Raw genomic sequence first — 18897 nt, forward strand, 5'->3', positions numbered from 1 at the left:
AATCAATATGATATTTTACTTAATATGTAACAGAAAAGGTAAATACTAGTATACTTTTTTTTCCATATTGGGGATGGAATCCAGACCTTTTTATTTTTTATTATGCTACAGGATCTTGCTAAGTTGCTGAGGCTGGCCTCAGACTTGATAGCCCTGCCTCAGCCTTCCTAGTCACTGGGATTACAAGTGAGTGCTACCACACCTGGCTCTGATGTACTTTCTATATCCATAGATTGGCCTTTTCTAGATATTTCACATAAATCAAATCAGATTATATGTGGTCTCTTATGTCTGACTTCTTTCACGTAGCATATTTTTAAGGTTGATTTGTTATATCACTTATCCATCCTTTTTTATTGACTCATAACATTTCATTGTATAAATATCATATTTTACCTACCCGTCCACCAGTAGAGGGATATTTAGGTTGTTTCCAATTTTTGACTCTTCTGAATAATGTTTCTAAGAATTTTCTTCATGGATGATGTGTTAATTTGTCTTGGGTGTATGCCAAAGAGTAGAATTGCTGGGTCATGTGACAAGCTTATGTTTAACCTTTCAAGAAACAGGGATGGTCTTCATGTCCAATTCTTCTGTTTAAGACAGTAAAGGCTATACATTCAATAAACTATTATTTCTTTGAATTTCACAGATGCTGTTGTTATAGGAAAACTTTCTCAGATTGTGGCAGATCCTAGATAATTAACTTTAATCTCCAATATTCCTGTATTTTCATTTTTGTCTTTGCTTTCCAGGATACCTTAACAGTAAGTAAATGATAGCTTCGTGTTTATTAACCCAGGATTTTGTCAGTTTGAGCAACAATGTGAAAAGGGTTAATTTTCTTTAAAATTCAAGACTTGAAGATACAAATCTGACTCATTTGTGATTATTTTCTGTGACTTTCCTAGTACTATGGAATATTTTGTTCCTATTCCAGTGATGCCTTATGCTCTTATCTTTATGTACATATTCCTCAGGTATATGATTTATTATTTATGATTTATTTAGGTACTACTAAATGTGTAGCTTGTCTCATGTCTAAAGTTGTATGTTACTGGGTGTAAATTCTTTAGCATTAAATCAAGAGACTAAATGATTCCTTTAATCTAGAATATGGTACTTACTTTTCTACAAATTAAATTATCAGACATTTACTGATGCCTGCTTTTTCCATTATAATTCTGAAATGATCTGACTGATTGGATCAAATCTAAATCCTTTTCATTTCATTTCATTCAAAGTACACTTTGAATGGTCATCAAGATGCCCTTTAATATAAAGTAAAATCAAATTATAACATTTTCAATGGACATGTGTTATTATGCATAATACAGATCAACGTTACCCTTTTGGTATGTGGAGAGAAGTTGCAAGGATTTTGATTATCCTTGTGTTTTAGAATTTACTGAGTAATTCATAAGGTGTCCTGAAAATCTTTCCAAACCTCACAAACATACATATGTACACATCCTCACTACACATTTGCTCTCAATGTGAACATACACATAAGAATATATTCCATGAGTGTAATACTTGATTTTTAAAAAGTTGATTTGGCTCTTTGCCCTTTTAAATATACTCAGAATTTTTTTAATGAAATCAATTACTTATAACTCTATTTTCAATATCTTTAAAGGTGAGAAAAAGGCTGATTCTCTGGGATTAGTTGATTATCATTGAATCAAACCACGGAGACAAAATTTTCTCAATCCACTTCAGATGTGCAGTATACTCTTCATGATTTTTACTTAATTACAACGTAAGGAGAAGCTGTAGAGATAGTGATTGTCCTGCTTTATTATAATGTGTAAACTCGGTTTTCTTCTTGTGTGTTTTTTTCTCCAGATATTTCAGTTACATCTGTAGTTAATACCTGTTCTAGTCTAATAAGAATATTTAGGCATAATACCCCTTATTAAAAAGAAATTTTAGAAAAAGAACACAGGCAAGGACAAAACAAAAAATCAGAATGATAGCAACAAACTATTGGATAAACTCAAATAAATCAAGTGAAATTTAAGATGAACAAATATGATGTCCTAGAATTTGATTTTTACTTTTTTAAACACAAAGTGGAAAAAGGAGAAATGTATTTTAGTTATAAGAAAAAAAGGCTTAGGAAGCTTCATTGATCACAACTCATTATGAAATCTGTTATATGAGGAATGCTGGAAAGAACTGGAAGGTGTATGTAGCCTGGAAAAGGAAATACTTGAGATGTGATCACTCTTTTTCAATGTCTGCTGTACTGCATATAGAAGATAAAGGAGATTTATTATTTAAATAACTTTGATTTTAAACTTTAAATAGATTTGGAATCAAAATAAAGACTTTCATCCATTAGGGCCATTTGTAGAAAGGAACACATTGCCTGTCTCTTGTGGAAGCACACTTCTGGTAGGGGTGTAGGAAGAATTTGTGTAAGGAATTGAATGGGAGGTTCTTTTGCTTGTCCTATTTAGGTGACCCTAGAGATCTAGGGCAGAGTTTGATAATTCCAGTGTCACCAGGGGTAAAGTAGAATCATAAAGGAGCTCAACTGACCATGTTGAGCAATGGGACAAAATGTCTCACTATTATGTTTCAGCCCAGAATTGCTACACAGTAATCTGGACCTAGCTTTATCAGGTCTTCCAATTTTTCAAATGAAATTGAGAATCTGAATTTTTCAAATGTAACTTAGTCACATATTAAAATTTGGAGTTAGGTGCCAAATTTTAATTTGGTTTCTACAATAATTAAACAGTTTCTTGACTAAGCAATGATACTTAGAATCCAGTTTATTAGAAGAGAATATAAATCTCTATAAATTTGGCAGCTAACTCCAAATTTTTTTAAAGCATAAATGTTGGCTATTACTTTTTAGCCTACTCCAGGAATTACCTCCTCAAACTTGCTCCTAAATCCTTTTCATTTCATTTTATGAATTATTAAATACACTAACTTGTACAATTACATTATTAAATATCTTAAATGCGTAATTGTGTGAAGAATAACTTAAAAACATTCATCTAATACCATCCCCTGGTTTTATGTCATTTTGTAATGGCAGCTTCAAGCATATTTCTTATCAGATTTTTAACCTGACACAAAATGATGTTAAGATTACTGTATTAATCAGTTAGAAGCTGGTTGAGACACAATGTATACTAGACAGCTCATCCTTTCAACTTATAAATGCTGGCTGCAGATTTTTTTTCTCTGACTCATTGTACAGAAAGGTCATAAGGAACTACAGTCACTTCCCAGTAATAATTTTCTAAATGTGTTTTAATTGTTTAAAAGCAATGATTCTTAGAATCTATTACTTATTTTTTTTATTGGTTGTTCAAAACATTACAAAGCTCTTGACGTATCATATTTCATACATTAGATTCACGTGGGTTATGAACTCCCATTTTTACCCCAAATACAGATTGCAGAATCACATCGGTTACACAACCACATTTTTACATAATGCCTTATTAGTAACTGTTGTATTCTGCTACCTTTCCTATCCTCTACTATCCCTGCTCCCCTCCCCTCCCATCTTCTCTCTCTACCCCATCTACTACTCATTTCTCTCCTTGTTTATTTTCCCATTCCCCTCACAACCTCTTATATGTAATTTTGTATAACAATGAGAGTCTCCCTCCATTTCCATGCAATTTCCCTTTTCTCTTCCTTTCCCTCCCACCTCATGTCTCTGTTTAATGTTAATCTTTTCTTCCTGCTCTTCCTCCATGCTCTGTTCTTAGTTGCTCTCATTATATCAAAGAAGACATTTGGTATTTGTTTTTTAGGGATTGGCTAGCTTCACTAAGCATAATCTGCTCTAGTGCCATCCATTTCCCTGCAAATTCCATGATTTTGTCATTTTTTAGTGCTGCGTATCCATGGTGTATAAATGCCACATTTTTTTTTTATCCATTCATCTATTGAAGGGCATCTGGGTTGGTTCCACAGTCTAGCTATTGTGAATTGTGCTGCTGTGAACATCGATGTAACAGTATCCCTGTAATACGCTCTTTTAAGGTCTTCAGGGAATAATCTGAGAAGAGCATTACTTATTAACATGAGAAAATTATAAGGGAATATAAATCTCTGCATTTGCTGATGTCATTCATAGCTTAGTAAGCATTTATTTACTGTGGATAAAGTATCTGAAGCATAAAATAATTTTTAATTATTAGTATTTCAAACATCATTAGCCAGTTGCCCAAATAAATAAACAACAACAACAAAATCTTGGCTGAGAAATCTTGCAGCATTAGATCCATTTTCTTGAATAGAGTTCTCTGAGCCTTAGTAGCATACCCACTCATCCAAGTGTAATACAGGATGTGAATACCAAAGAAGCCCTTAACCATAATGTATTTGCTTTTTTAAAGCAATGTAGTTTTGCTTTGAGATCAGTTCTTTATTAGTACTTTGTCAGACTCTGTAACAACCCATACTCTATTCCAAACAAAGTTTCTACAATTATGAAGTAGTTACCTGTTTAAAAAAAAAAAAAAACTCTCTCACAGCTTTGAGCTTTGAAATCCCACAGAAACTTAGAGAGTAAAGACATAATTCTATACAAGGATCCAGGAAATGTGTTGACCATATGGTATGAAACATATAGTGGAAGGAGGCAATTATTGGGCTCAAACTTGACTTTGAAGGCAGATACTTTCACAAAAATTTTATAGGCCCAGCTGTTACAATTTCCTTTCATTTCTGCCTTCTCTGGTCCTATAGCATCCATGTCCTTAAGACTTCTTACCTCCTCTGAAGTAAGTTCAACATTTACTTTCCAAGACTTACCTGAATTTCATTATATTAGTCACAGAGACTTGGTTCAAGTCTAAAGACATTTAAGCAGTATTGAGAGGTAATACACTAGGAAAAAATGATTAGGTCTAAAGTAATTATTGACACTAAAAAATTACCTTTGAAAAGAAAAGATACTATGTATAAGCCATTTGGTTCAGAGGAGACCACTCTGATTCCCACACAGAAAAGATTAGAAAATTTTCTTTCATTGGTGACCTGCAAAGTCCACTCATTAATGTTCTTCAGTGATAACAAAATCATATAACTGCAGTCAGTCTGACCTCTGCTGTAGTGATCTACTTTAGGACAATGGGAAAATGATGGAGAAGCCAAGGAAAGGAAAATTCACTGGATACTTTTACTTGAAACATTATATTAAAAGTTAAACTAATAACTTGATTCTGGCAACTTTAATTTGGCATTGGATCAAAAATTTTAGAGCAGAAAAATAGTTTATTCAGCTTTTAAAAGTTACTTTTATTTAGGCATTCACTGGAAATAAGAAAAAATAAATTTGGCAGTCTCCCAGCTCAGAAGATAGGAATGGGGTTGGGCTTATGAGATGGGAGAAAGGACAAAGGCATTGGTGGAAGAAGGCTGATTTGTTTGTTGTAGATTTGGGTCTCCGTCTTCATGACGTAGACACCTGCCTGCCACATATAACTCTCCATCTCTGACATTTTTCTTTGTGACCCTGCCCAAAAGGGCATCACCATCTTCAGTGATAATGAAAAGTCCACAGGTTTTTCATTTATTCTTACCTTCTGGGGATAAATCCCAGGTTTAAAATGTCAATTAATTACCTTATTTTCAATTTTAACTCTTGGAGTAGATGAATTAGGGATGGCTTTCTTTTCCTACTGTCATCTTTCTATTCTTTTCTAAATCCTGTCCTCCTTAACTACCAGTAGAAGCTTAGAGAATGTGATCCTTAAATTACGTTTGAGAATTTTCAGGATACAGCTCTTTTTCCATTTGTCTTTATGTCTCAACTCTGGCTTAGAGAGTTTTGTGAAAATTGAAGTTATTTTTCTTCCCCTGCATAGGAGAATTATAAAAACAGAAAGACAAAATTTGCTAATGCTGAGGTTGGAATTGATAGATTTAAATTAGAAGCTGAGATGGGGGGGGGGCAATGTGAAGATGTACACCTCCTTTTCCTGAAAATGAAGAGTAAAATCCAAGTTCAAACTGAAAGAAATACTTTTAAAAGGTGCTGATCCAGGCCCAGGAATAAGCTTAAATGTTTGATGAACTTTATTAGCTTTTAACTCATATCACACCTATGGTGCTAATTGAACACCTGCTTTTATTAAAAGAAGAATCTGCAATTTAGAATTAAAAGGTGAGCTTTGAAAACAACTTTTAGTGCTCAGTTTCATTAAAGTCTTTTCTGGAATCAAAACATTGGCAAAGGCAGGGGAAAAATACAAGGAAATTACAGTGATCTTCATTTATCCCATATTTGATTACCCCTTTCAACTTTTTCTCCTAAAGGTTTACTTTTTTGTTTTTTTCCTAGGGTTGGCAAAAGGAATATTTTTTGTAAATATGTACAAAGCTCATTAGTCTAGTGTTTTTTTTTTCAATCCCAGTGGTGAAATATGTATGGTAAATGTATCAGTTAGCTTTTGCTGTATAACAAATGAGCCTAAAACTTAGTGGCTAAAACAGCAATTTTCTTTCTTATCTCATAATAATTCTGTGGTCCATTTTTTAGATTATTCTGGCCTCAGAGGGGCCTGTACGTGTATTTGTGGTCGGCTTATAATCACCTAGGAGGCTCTGCTCATATACGTTGACTGGCTGTGGACTCAGGCAATGGGAACAATGGGGCCACGTGACTCATTTCATCAAGCAGGCTGGTCCAGATCTAATATTTGGGGCAGCAGCTTTCTAAGATAAACAACCCAGTAGTATATAAGGGATCACGAAAGTTGACTCACAGCTAGCCTGCCATCTCTCCCATGACATATTATTAGTCAAAGCAAGTCACAAAATCAACCCAGTTTAAAGAGGGACAGAACTTCACTGTGCCTTTTTGTGGGGTTATTACAAACAGAGCTGCCTATCTGGAGCAAAAAGATAATGTCACTTTTTTGTAAACACTTTACTATGGAAAACCTTCATCACTAATACATAATAGACACTAATTGGAGTCAAAGGTTAGATGTCTTTATACCTATAATTCCCGGATTAGGTTTTTTGTAAATCCTTAGTGAGTTACATGGCATGGAAAGAAGTAATATATCACATCAGAATGATCACATTGCTGGACAACAAAGGAAAATGAAAGAATCAAAAAACCCACTGACCTGACTTCTACCCAAGTTCCTCTTACGCTATGACTGAAGGCAAAGAAGAGAGACCATAGAACAGCTTAGAGAAGAGTCCCTGGACCTGAACTTGAGGGCGTGAAGATAGAGGCAGAGGTGTGCAGGCACTTGGAGGGCCAATGGACGGCCAGTGACAAACGAGAAATCACAGGAGCGGCTGATAAGTAGAAGCCACCCAGGCAACACGGCCATCAAAGAATACTTGTACTAGGTGTCTTTCCAAATGATTTTGAGATCCAGAATCTTAATTGGTGACAGTTGTAAAAATGGATTGGTAAAAAAAAAAAAAAAAAAAATCAAGCAAAATAGTAGAGTAGGATGACATAGGTTTTATGTCCTGTTTTAATGCATTTCAGTTCGAACATTTTTGTCCTTTAGTTTTTTGTTGTTGTTCTTGTTGTTGAAACAGTTGAATGAGACATTTATACTTTTTCAGCTTCAAATGGAAATTTTAAAGTGGACCTTTTTGTTTGTGGGTTTTTCTTTGTTTTAATCATTTGCCAACTTCTTGCAATGCCTCCAGAACAAACCTATGTACAAAATAAGGCTGAAGGAGATGACATTGAATGAGTACCCACTTTGTGCCACTATTCCTCCAAGAGCAGAGGTTATGACAGAGATCAGTGCCAGGAGCCTGTTCTTGTGGAGCTTTTATTTTCAGAGTGAGGAGGAAAGCACAAAACAAGCCCAGTTCAGATGGTGAGAAGAACTATGGAGAAAAATGCAGCAGGATTAGGGAGACAGAGAACTTGCAGTGGAAGAGAATGGAGGAGGTGTGTGTGGTTTTATGCAAAGTAGTCTGACCTAGTCTCCAGTTTTAGGTCCCTGAAGCAAGGGTGCAAGTGGGTCCCGAGAGTATATGAGGGGAGAATGGAATGTTACAGGCAAAGGTAACTATAGCTCACTGGCCCCAAATCTGGACTGTGCTTGACATCTTTGAGGAACTGCAAAGATGTCCAGTTCAAATAGAGGAAAGAAAGCCAGGAAGAGAGTGAGGGCGGTGAGGTTGAAGTGCTTGCTTGAAATTCGAGTGGGTCTACTGCAGAGCAGGATAGTGGTTCACAGAGCCAACCATTCTCTCACTGGGGGAGCTTTAGAAACTGTGCCCCCAGCCCAAGAATATGTTTTGAAAAGACTGATCAAGTCTTTATAGGATGTTATTAGAATAAATACACTGCGGAATCAACATCTGCTGTCTTAGTTAAGCACCGCTCTAACCGAGCAAAATGGAAAACCACTAGGAGATTTTGTGGAAGAGAATGGCATGGCCTAATTACCCTGGCATGTGTCTCCCTCTCCCCTACATTCCCCTGTGGCCCTCTGAGGCATGGCTTAGTATAAAGTTTGGAATCCTGTCTCTCTTCTAGGATGAGAGCGGACAGTGTGTTCCTGAGCAAGGTCTCTAGGCCTCTTCACCAGTCCTGTCTCTACCAGTCTCTCTGGGTTAAGTGTTAAGAATGTAACTGAAGGAAAGGAGAAAGATATCAGGGAATAGAGCCCCTCCTGGACCTGGTGGAGACAGAGTCCTCTGTCTTCGGGTTTTCCTCCAACCTTCAGTCAGATATCCCTGGGCCTCCCTCTTAATGTGACAGATTGACTATGAGAAGCAGTAAGTCTGTATGTCACCTCTGCTGACTCCTATGTTGAAAATACAAAGACATGTTACACATGTGTAGAATATGTCAATCAGTGTCCCAACCTTTGGCCATGCCCAGAGAGCATAGAAAAGGATATGCTCAGAAATAATAAAACCCTGTCTGCTAGTTTACAATGTTCTCCCCTTGGAACCACAAGGTAATGTAGCTGTCAGAGCCAGAGTTCTGAAACTGGCTTCTGGTTCAATCACTTACTAGTTGGGTGATTTCTTCTTTGTCCTTTGTGTACTTCAGAATATGATGTCTAACTCATAAGGCTGTGTTCAGATTAAATGAGTAGATACATGTAAAGTACTCAGCCAAGTCATGGCACATACTTAAGTCCTAGATATTAAATATAAGCTATTCTTCTTGATTTAATCACCATACAAATGGATCAATCTGATTTTATGCACATACACATGTCATACATGTCCATATATACATACCTTTTGGTAGCATTTTAGGTAGGTTTATTTACTAAAGACTTAAAAATGCTACCTATTAGTAAGTGCACCAGAAATCAATTGAGAAAGAAAGGCAATCTGAAAACATTTTTAGAACACAAACCATCCATTTTATGTAATTGCTGTGCAAACATAATTATTGTCAAAACTCTCTAATTCCTGGCCTTCTCATTGCTAAAAAGAACAGCCTTCTCTTTTGGATAATCTGAGGCTGGGAATGTGAAGAATTAAGAAATGGACAAGAAATGTTTTCAACACATTTTTTCTGGATAACCATTTGAAGTGCCTGGTTTGCCAAGAAGCATGAAAATCTGAGATTTGTTCTAGCCTCCCACATGTTCCCCTCATAGAGGTCACTAGATGTAGAAGATAAAGGTCGGGCAGGATGGTAACAGTGGAAATGACAGTTTTTTCCTTATAGGAAAGGGATTGTTCAGACTGACTTTCTTTCTCTAACCTTATAAATCTCACAACTTTGTTTCATAGAAGTCAGAAAGTCAATAAAAACTTATTGGAATAATAAAAGATGATTAAATGTTTATTAGAAATTTGAATGTGACACTTAGAAGCCTTAGCAGTCCTTGAGACACCTTAAGACAATGTACCTTTATTCAAGGGAAACCTCTTTTCAGAGCTTCATTCAAGTTTAACACCCAATTTGAATGGTATTTAAATAAAAGTAAAGTAGAAAATGCCTCTTAGGAAACAATACAGTATTCCTTCTGTATTAATTCAGAGTTCTCATTTTAACATTGCCTACAGGCTAAACTCTAAATCTCTCAGTCCCACAAGCTGACCTCAGTCTTTCCAGCGTCTTCTTCTACCCCCATCTCTACAGTGGTTCTATCTTCTTTACTTATCTTCAGAAGTTGGTGCATCTCTTAGTCACACTCATTCCTCCTTATTTTTCCTGCTGTTATTTACTCAGTTTTGTGTCTGTTGAAATTTTACACGTCCTTCCAACGGCAGCCCTCTTGAATAATTTTCCCTGATTTCCTGAGTCTGGAATCATCACTTCTCCCGTTATTCTCTCAGTCTTTTGTTTGTTGTTCAATTGTCGCTCTTAGTTAATTGTGCCTCCTCCTTTTTAGTCATCACGTATAGTTAGCTCTTTAGCGAGAGAGTAAGATATTTCTTAGTCGCATTGGTTGACCTTCCAGTACATGTTTATGCCAGAAACTCAACATGTCTGTGGAGTAGATGAAACACAAGGACCAAAGACGAAGTTCCCAGAAATTGATTGTACTTTCCCTCATAACCCTTGAATGTCATTCCTTTCTCTCATGATCTTCTGGACTTCTACCCAAATCTTTGGGTTTTTTGTTTGTTGTTGTTGTTTCGGGTACTGGAGATTGAAACAGGAGTGCTTTACCATGAGCTACATCCTCAGTCCTTTTTGAGACAGGGTCTCCCTGAGTTACTGAGGGTCTTATTAATCTGCTGAGGCTGGCCTTGAGCTTGTGATCCTACTACCTCAGCCTCTTGAATGGCTGGAATCATAGGTGTGCACCACCACCTCTGGCCATCTTAACAATGTCAGTCCATGATGGCCCTTGTTTAAAACCCATCCCTGCTCCTAGTTAGCCTTAGAACAGTTGTTCAGTTGCATGAGATAAAATCCAAACTTTATTTTATGTCCTCAAAATTTGACCTTTGACACCAGCAAGTCTCAATTATACTGGATTTTCTTTGTGTGCTAGATTTTCTTTCCCCTCCTCCTTCTTCTTCCTTCTCCTCCTCCTTCTCCTCTTCCTCCTGCTCTTCTTCCTTCTTTTTTTCTCTTCTCCTCTTTCTCTTCCTTCTTCTTTCTTTTTTCCACAAAATATTGTGTTCCTTTTCTTTTATCTCTTTCATTACCACTTATCTACCACATTTGAGATGAAGCTGTTACTTCATTCTGAAAATCATGACTTGTTACCCAACTGTCTTCAGCCCCAGACCGGATTAAGCCTTTCTCCTCTGAAATATAATAGATCCCAGAGATCAGAGGGACTTGGATGAAGGTCTGAGTCTGCTGTTTAGCAAGCAGTAACTTTAGACAGTGGGAACATTGGCATCAGAATCACTGACAGGGTTTAAGTCATAGATCACTGGGGCAAGTCTTTTCCAACAACTTTGACATTATGATGCTTTCTGGTGATCACATTTTGAGAACCCCTGCTTTAGATAATTTATCTACCTTTATTAGGCTTAGGTTAACCATCTGCAAAGGGAGTTTAAAGGGTTGTTTTAAAAATTCGTCAAGATAATGTATGTAAAGTGTTTGACATGAATTTAATATTCAATCAATGCTAGTAATTATCATCTTTATGTTATCATTGCTTTTGTCCCACAGTAGTGAGTTGCAGACTGAACAGACCATATTGAGGAATCTGGAAACCCCAAGAGAACTGAGATGTCATTTTATTATTGTTGTGGCATAGGCACCTTATGAAGTGCATTAATAGTTACTAAATACACATATAATGAAATGAATTCAATATCAAAGCCCTTAAAAATATTTAGTAAGATGAATTTAGTGTTTCTTATAAGTAGACCACCTAGAGTGTTCTAGGTTCCCTCTTCAGCTCAATATATTCTTAGTATTCTTGGGATTGTTTTTGCTATTTGATTCATAAATCACTTTCAGATATGATAAGTTTCATTTATTAAAAAAAATATTATACAAGCAACATAGAGAACATCTTTCTGGAAAGAACTAGAATGAATAATCACATGGACTGCTTATCTCTGGGTCCTTTCACTGCATACTGAATAACAACAGTTGCAACAATATCTTATTCTCCCTGCCATCTGTGCCTAAGTATGTATTATGGTTTCCATATTAGATGTCCCCCAAAAGCTCATGTGTGAGACAATTCAAGAAGGTTTAGAGGTGAAATGATTGGGTTTTGAGAGCCTTAACCAAATCAGTGAATTGATCCCCTGATAGGGATTAACTAAGTGGTAACCAAAGGCAGGTAGGATGGAGCTGGAGGAGGTAGATGATTGGGATTGTGCTTTTGGGATATATATTTTGTCCCTGGTCGATGGAGTCTGTTTCTCTCTGCTTCCTGCATGCCATATCCCCAGCTGTATTCCTCGGCCACACTCTTCTGCCATGATGTTCTGCCTCTCCTCAGGCCCCAAGAAATGAAGCCAGCTGTCTTAAGACCTCTGTCACTGGGAGCCCCCAAATAAACGTTTCCTCTTCTAAATTTGTTCTTCTTTGTCTTTTCGTCAAAAAAAAAAAAGAACTTATCAAAACAATATTCCTTCATTTAATGGTGGACATGGGTTAGACATTGACATGTAAAGAATTATAATTTCAGTCTTTACAAATTCACGAAGTCTCCCATTCTGAGAAGCCATTTCTGCTTTTACTGTCAGTCTCCACTTCTGTCATCCTTCTTTTTAACTTCAGAACTTCATAGTTGATATTACTCATTAGTTCAGCAAGTATGTTTCTACAGTCTTCCAAGTGGCAAGCATTATTATTCTAATGGAGGTGACGCTACCCTAAGGAAAAGTCTCTGCTTCACAGAGCCTAATGCATGGCATTTACCAGCACTTGCTGTATTGGTGTGAGAAACAGAACTGAGCATCAAAGATTATTTGTTGCTGGTCCATGAAACAGTTTGGGACTAGTTAGTATCCTATAAGTGCTTGTTTGAATTTTAATTAGGACCTGATAGTAAAATGTAGGAGATTTTTACATAGCAATGAAAATTCCCAGATTTTCCTGAGAAAGTTCACATTCCTGTATCCTGGAGCTGCTCCAGTCCACCTACTCCCTAAGATGGAACATGCCCTCTTATTTCACCACATCCATATCACTCCCTATTACATTACATGTGTATGTTCCATGCTTGTTTGCATAGATGTTTGTCGAATGAAGAATGTGAGTCTTTAAATCCTACATAAATGCACTGAAAATTTGTCTTTGCAAGCTTGTTTCAACTTAACTCCAACACTGGAAATAACTTAATCTCCCTTTAATTTTCTTTACTGATGTGGAATATTAACAAGCATTTGCCTTCATTAGAACTATATAGCATATTGACTCATTGAACTACATTTTTGAATTCAGTTCTTTTCTGCATTTTTACAGTAAGCTTCCTATATTTATCAAATTAATCAGATAATTGCCAGGTACATTCTACTGTTTTCTTTATCTCAGTTTAAAGTAAAACTATATCTTACTCTATCTGTTTTGGATACTTTTTCTCCTTGTATAGTTATTAATTGAACTTTTTGTCTTGGTTTTGTCATATGAGATTAGGACATTTAAAACAAATTGAATTAAGATTTTAGTTTAACTAAAAAATTGTAGTTTACCAAACTAAACATATTCATGCTTTGTTTCAGTTATCCTTAAAAAGAAGAGGAAGCAAAGATTTGCCAAAATCTGAAAAAAAGGCTCAACAGACTCCCACAGAGGTATGTGGAAATAAAATTTCAACTTGCATGTAAAGCAACTGTAAATGTATATAGTAATAAGCTATATTTTTAAATCGGCAGAATGGCAAAGTAGACTTATGCAAAACATAGTCACATTATGCATATCAGTTATGTAGCTGTGGACACAGGTGGCATAAAGTATTCAGTACATTTGCTCAGAAAACATCAGTAAGAGCTCCATTATAATTGCTTTTACATTGTAAGCACACAGCAACATATCATTAGTCTTTTATGTGCTACTGTATTTGAGAGCTGTATGCAGGGTGCTAATCTCTTTCTTTCATAATTAATAAGGTCAATGGAATGGCTGTTCCTATAGTAACAGGAGAGTAAAAATGCAATGCTGTAGGAAGGGATGGTAGAAGGAAGAGAGAGGCTTATGATGTCTTTAGAGAACCTAAGAAGGAAGTAATTCTCTAAACCAATGATAGGAGAAGCAAAAGGAAAGGAAACAGAGGAATAAAAATAAAATTAAAAAGATGTTCTCATTATGGGCTTGTTAAGAACTTTAGAAACACAGCCACAGAAAAGACTAGCTCTGCTTCCAAGGTGAGCAGGTGATGATGAAGAAGATTGTAAAACAGAATAGGAAATATTGGGGACAGAAGTGACATTATGGTCTCCAAAAACACTTAGCTAGATATTGACTTTAAACATGTAAATTGGGATATGTAGCACTATTTAAAAAAAAAAACATTACAACGTGTTTTCTCATTAGAGAACTTTAAAGTAGTATTGTAAAAGTTGATCTGATCTATTTTTTAAAGCATGACCATTACATATATATTATTTTCCCTTTTCCTCTTTTTCTCTGCTCTTCTCTCTCCCTCCCCCGACCTCTCTCTCTCTCTCACCTTTTCTCTCTTTCTATTTTCCTTCATCCCCAGTACTGGGGATTGAACCCAGGGGATGCTTTACCACTGAACTACATCCCCAACCCTTTTTATTTTTCATTTTGAGATAGGGTCTCGATAAGTTGCTGAGACTAGCCTCAAACTTGAGATGCTCCTGCCTCAGCTCTTGAGTCTCTGGAATTACAGGTATGCACCACCATGCCCAGCTCCCTCCTCTCTTCTTGGAGATACCCAAGCTCAGAGCTTCAGAGTTTCCATTGGTTCCTCTGCTGATGTGATCTTAACCTTGGTTATGTGTCCTTGATCCCAAGGCATTCACTTACAGATTCTCTCCCCTTTGAAATGGATTCTCTTTTCAAAGCTCTATGTGGCTTACCCTCTTTTCCTCCTCTATGCCCTGGTGATGTTCTTTCATCACCTCTTCTCTCTGTGCATCCATCCTTTCCCCTAAATCCCTTGTAAAGGAAAGTAGACAAACCAATACATCTGCTTTCTTTAATTTTGCCCCCTCATCCTATTTTTCTTTTGTGCTTCTTTTCTAGAGTCAGCATGTGCAGTGCAAGGAATATGTTTTTTTTTTTAATCAGCCTGAATATAGACTGTGCTTATGCTTACTAACTTGTGCTCTGCTGGCTTAGGAATCCTCTATACAAGAGGCAGACATGGAGATATAGTGACAGAAGGAATGTGGTATTCAGACTTTCAGATCAGCAGCTCCTACCACTTTACACTCCCATTAGCAGACAGGACGGTGGGAGGCCTGTGCCCTGTTCACCTTCTCTTCCATCTCAAAGAGTCTGGGCCATACTTACTGAGCATCTTTGAAAGCAGCTCGTTTTTCTCCTCATCTTCCCCTAGTTCTTTACCAAAATATAGCTCAAACACAGGGGCCTCTGAGTGCTTGGTAAGGAAGGCATTTTTATTTTCACTTTAAAATGAGGAGGACTGAGGGATAGCTCAGTGGTAGAGCGCTTGCCTAGCATGCACAAGACCTTGGGTTTAATCCCCAACATTGCAAATAAATAAGTAAATAAATAAATAAAATGTATAAAATAAGGAAACCAAAGCCCACAGAAGTTAAACAGCCCAGAGTACATATTTAGAAGAATTTTAGGCAATTAACCTTGGGAAACATTTTTATATATAATAATGCACTTCTGTAAAAACTCAGAAAAAGTGGATTTCCATTTCTACTTTATTACTATTCAGTTTAGTTAAATGACAAGGCTTTGATAGTTGTCATAAGAATGTGTGAGAGGACTTTATACAGGGTCTAGTGAATTATCCTTTCAACAGGTAGAACCAACTCTATCCATTTCAGAATCGTGGCAGTGCAGCCTATTTTAAAAATGATGTAAATGGTTTCACTATTCTCCTTGGAGGGACCTTTCGGGTGTCAGACTTTTCCCTAAAGTTGACTTTAAAATAATTCTTTAAATCACGATGATGGAAAGATTGTTTTCTGCAAGGCAGAGTGATCATGACCCCTAATCTCAAACAACTGAACTCAAAATTCATCTTCTTTCCCACTTGTTAGCTGTTTAACCTTGAACAACTCCCTAGACATCTTTAAACCAGGAATCTTAATGCCTACCTAAGAAATTTATTTTGAGTATTAAAATTGGTCTTATTTGTAAAGAACTTTACAGTATCTGAATCAAAGTAGTTGCCTAATAAATGCAAGTGAGTAGGTGCATACTTACCATGTTCTTTAGAGTAAATAGGTTTCATATTTATTACAGTTAAGGAAATTCAACCATATAAAAAATAAACAAAAAGAACATTCTTAAATGACCACCAAACAATTGTGTGCAATTACAACATAATGATCTCCGAATAGTGATGACCAGCTTTTTGTTTTGTTTTGTTGTATATTCCTTTCCTTGTGTTTCTAGGATCTAATAGTATCCTAATCTTTCCCTGGACAAAGAATGTAAATGGTTTGGAGAAAACACACAGCATCTACTTCTATGTGTCATTAAATCTTATTTACAAAAAAAAAAATGTTTTTGCAGATGTCCTTTCTTGTTTTCTTTATTTACATAAAAAATGATCTTTTATCCTTTTCCCTCTTTTCCCTAAATGAGGAGGACAATGAAGATCTGAAATGCCAGCTGCAGTTCGTTAAAGAAGAAGCTGCTTTGATGAGAAAGAAAATGGCCAAGATCGATAAAGAAAAGGACAGATTCGAACATGAGCTGCAGAAGTACAGATCATTTTATGGGGATCTGGACAGTCCCTTGCCCAAAGGAGAAGCTGGGGGTCCTCCTAGTACCAGGGAGGCGGAGCTCAAGCTTAGGCTGAGGTTGGTGGAGGAAGAGGCCAACATCCTGGGCAGGAAAATCGTTGAACTGGAGGTGGAGAACAGAGGCCTGAAGGCTGAACTGGACGACCTCAGGGGCGATGACTTCAATGGGTCGTCCAACCCTCTCATGAGGGAACAGAGTGAATCCCTTTCTGAGTTGCGGCAGCACCTGCAGCTGGTGGAGGACGAAACAGAGCTGCTGCGGAGGAACGTGGCAGACTTGGAGGAGCAGAACAAGCGCATAACTGCGGAACTGAATAAGTACAAGTACAAGTCTGGAAGCCACGACAGTGCCCGACACCATGACAGCGCCAAGACGGAGGCCCTGCAGGAGGAGCTGAAGGCTGCGCGCCTGCAGATCAACGAGCTCAGCGGCAAGGTCATGCAGCTACAGTATGAGAACCGCGTGCTCATGTCCAACATGCAGCGCTACGACCTGGCCTCGCACTTGGGCATCCGTGGCAGCCCCCGCGACAGCGACGCTGAGAGCGACGCGGGCAAGAAAGAGAGCGACGATGACTCGCGGCCACCGCACCGCAAGCGGGAAGGGCCCATCGGTGGCGAGAGCGACTCGGAGGAGGTGCGGAACATCCGCTGCCTCACGCCCACCCGCTCCTTCTACCCTGCGCCAGGTCCCTGGCCCAAGAGCTTCTCCGACAGGCAGCAGATGAAGGACATCCGTTCTGAGGCCGAACGCCTGGGCAAGACCATCGACCGGCTCATCGCCGACACCAGCACCATCATCACCGAGGCGCGCATCTATGTGACCAACGGGGACCTGTTCGGACTGATGGATGAGGAGGACGACGGCAGCCGCATCCGGGAGCATGAGCTGCTCTACCGCATCAACGCGCAGATGAAGGCCTTTCGCAAGGAGCTGCAGACCTTCATCGACCGCCTGGAGGTGCCCAAATCCGCGGACGACCTTGGCGCCGAGGAGCCCATATCCGTGAGTCAGGTACAGTTCTGCCTATTGCGAGCCATGGCGATGGCAAGGCTGGCCCTTGGAGCTGTGGTCCCTCGTGGGTGGTCTCCACGGCCTGAACACCAGACCCCACCTTAAGGAAGTCCTAGCTCAGAGCCTAATGGGTTTGATGGCCCACGGGGCTCTTCTTTTTTCACGCTCCTGATTCAGGCCTGAGATTTCTGTATCCCAATCACTTGGTAACTCTTTCCCCTGTTTCATTTAAAGGGAAATTTTAACACCATCACACTCAAGTTTTTGGGTAAAGTTTCAAGGATTTTTAATATATATTATTTTAGAAGGTCAGCATTTTTCAATATTACTTTACTGTGTGACAAGAAGATCCTCAACAGGAATCTTCAAATGTCAATTTCAGGTTTTTGAGTCAAGATTCAAATTGAGTTTAAGATTTTTTTTTTTAAAGTTTCTGAACAAAAACAATTGATGGAGAACTACCAGTGGGAAGGAGACCCATCTTGGCCTAGAGACCTACCAAAAGGGACAAATAGATGCCACCCCTGTACTATAAGTTGATGTTACATGATTATTTCTAGAGACAATCATTGCCAGTTTTATAATGGAGAATCCCAGGACCAATACGATTGTATTACACCATAGCTTTAAGGCAAAACTAACTCAGAAAAATAGTAACAACTATTCCAGAACAGGGAAAACCAGCATTTTTCCTCCATCCTGATTTGTAGAGGCACACCGGATGAATTGGACTGAGCTGCTTTGGCCAGGTATGGTGGCCACTGAAAGACCAATGCATTTTGTCAAAGTTAACCACATAAAAGAAAATTTGTGAAACAAAAAAGGTAGTGCTGTCCCCTATGGCAAGCCCAGTGTCCTGTATCCACTGGAGAACCCATGGAAGAACAACAGCATGCATGGCTTTTTAGACCGCAAGACATTTTATATTTAAAAATTAGTTTATGCACATAAGCATGACAGAGATTAACTGCCTGTTAGTTGCAGCTAGCTAATTTCAACCCCATTGCTTATTTATCTTGCATGTTGCTGTGCTTTGCCATGAAAAAAAAAAAAGTTTTATGATGAAATTTGTTGGATTTTGAAAAGTTAAAGCTTACTTTTTT

At 37.8% G+C, this 18897-nt stretch overlaps 1 protein-coding gene across 3 annotated transcripts in view; it reads left to right on the plus strand.

Moving 5' to 3' along the window:
* The window catches only part of Mtcl3 (MTCL family member 3), a 38974-nt gene that overhangs the window by 19663 nt on the left and 414 nt on the right, over nucleotides 1-18897 (plus strand). The window contains exons 5-7 of one of the 3 annotated variants that reach the window (XM_078019214.1): nucleotides 13585-13656; nucleotides 16619-17794; nucleotides 18505-18543. In XM_078019214.1, the coding sequence (XP_077875340.1) occupies nucleotides 13585-13656; nucleotides 16619-17794; nucleotides 18505-18519 (1263 nt within the window). In that variant the 3' untranslated portion in view covers nucleotides 18520-18543. The remainder of the gene's footprint in view (nucleotides 1-13584; nucleotides 13657-16618; nucleotides 17795-18504; nucleotides 18544-18897) is intronic. The other 2 variants (XM_078019213.1, XM_078019212.1) reach the window with 2 other exon arrangements.

The sequence above is a fragment of the Ictidomys tridecemlineatus genome, chromosome 8, assembly GCF_052094955.1.
Source record: "Ictidomys tridecemlineatus isolate mIctTri1 chromosome 8, mIctTri1.hap1, whole genome shotgun sequence".
Classification (NCBI taxonomy): domain Eukaryota; kingdom Metazoa; phylum Chordata; class Mammalia; order Rodentia; family Sciuridae; genus Ictidomys; species Ictidomys tridecemlineatus.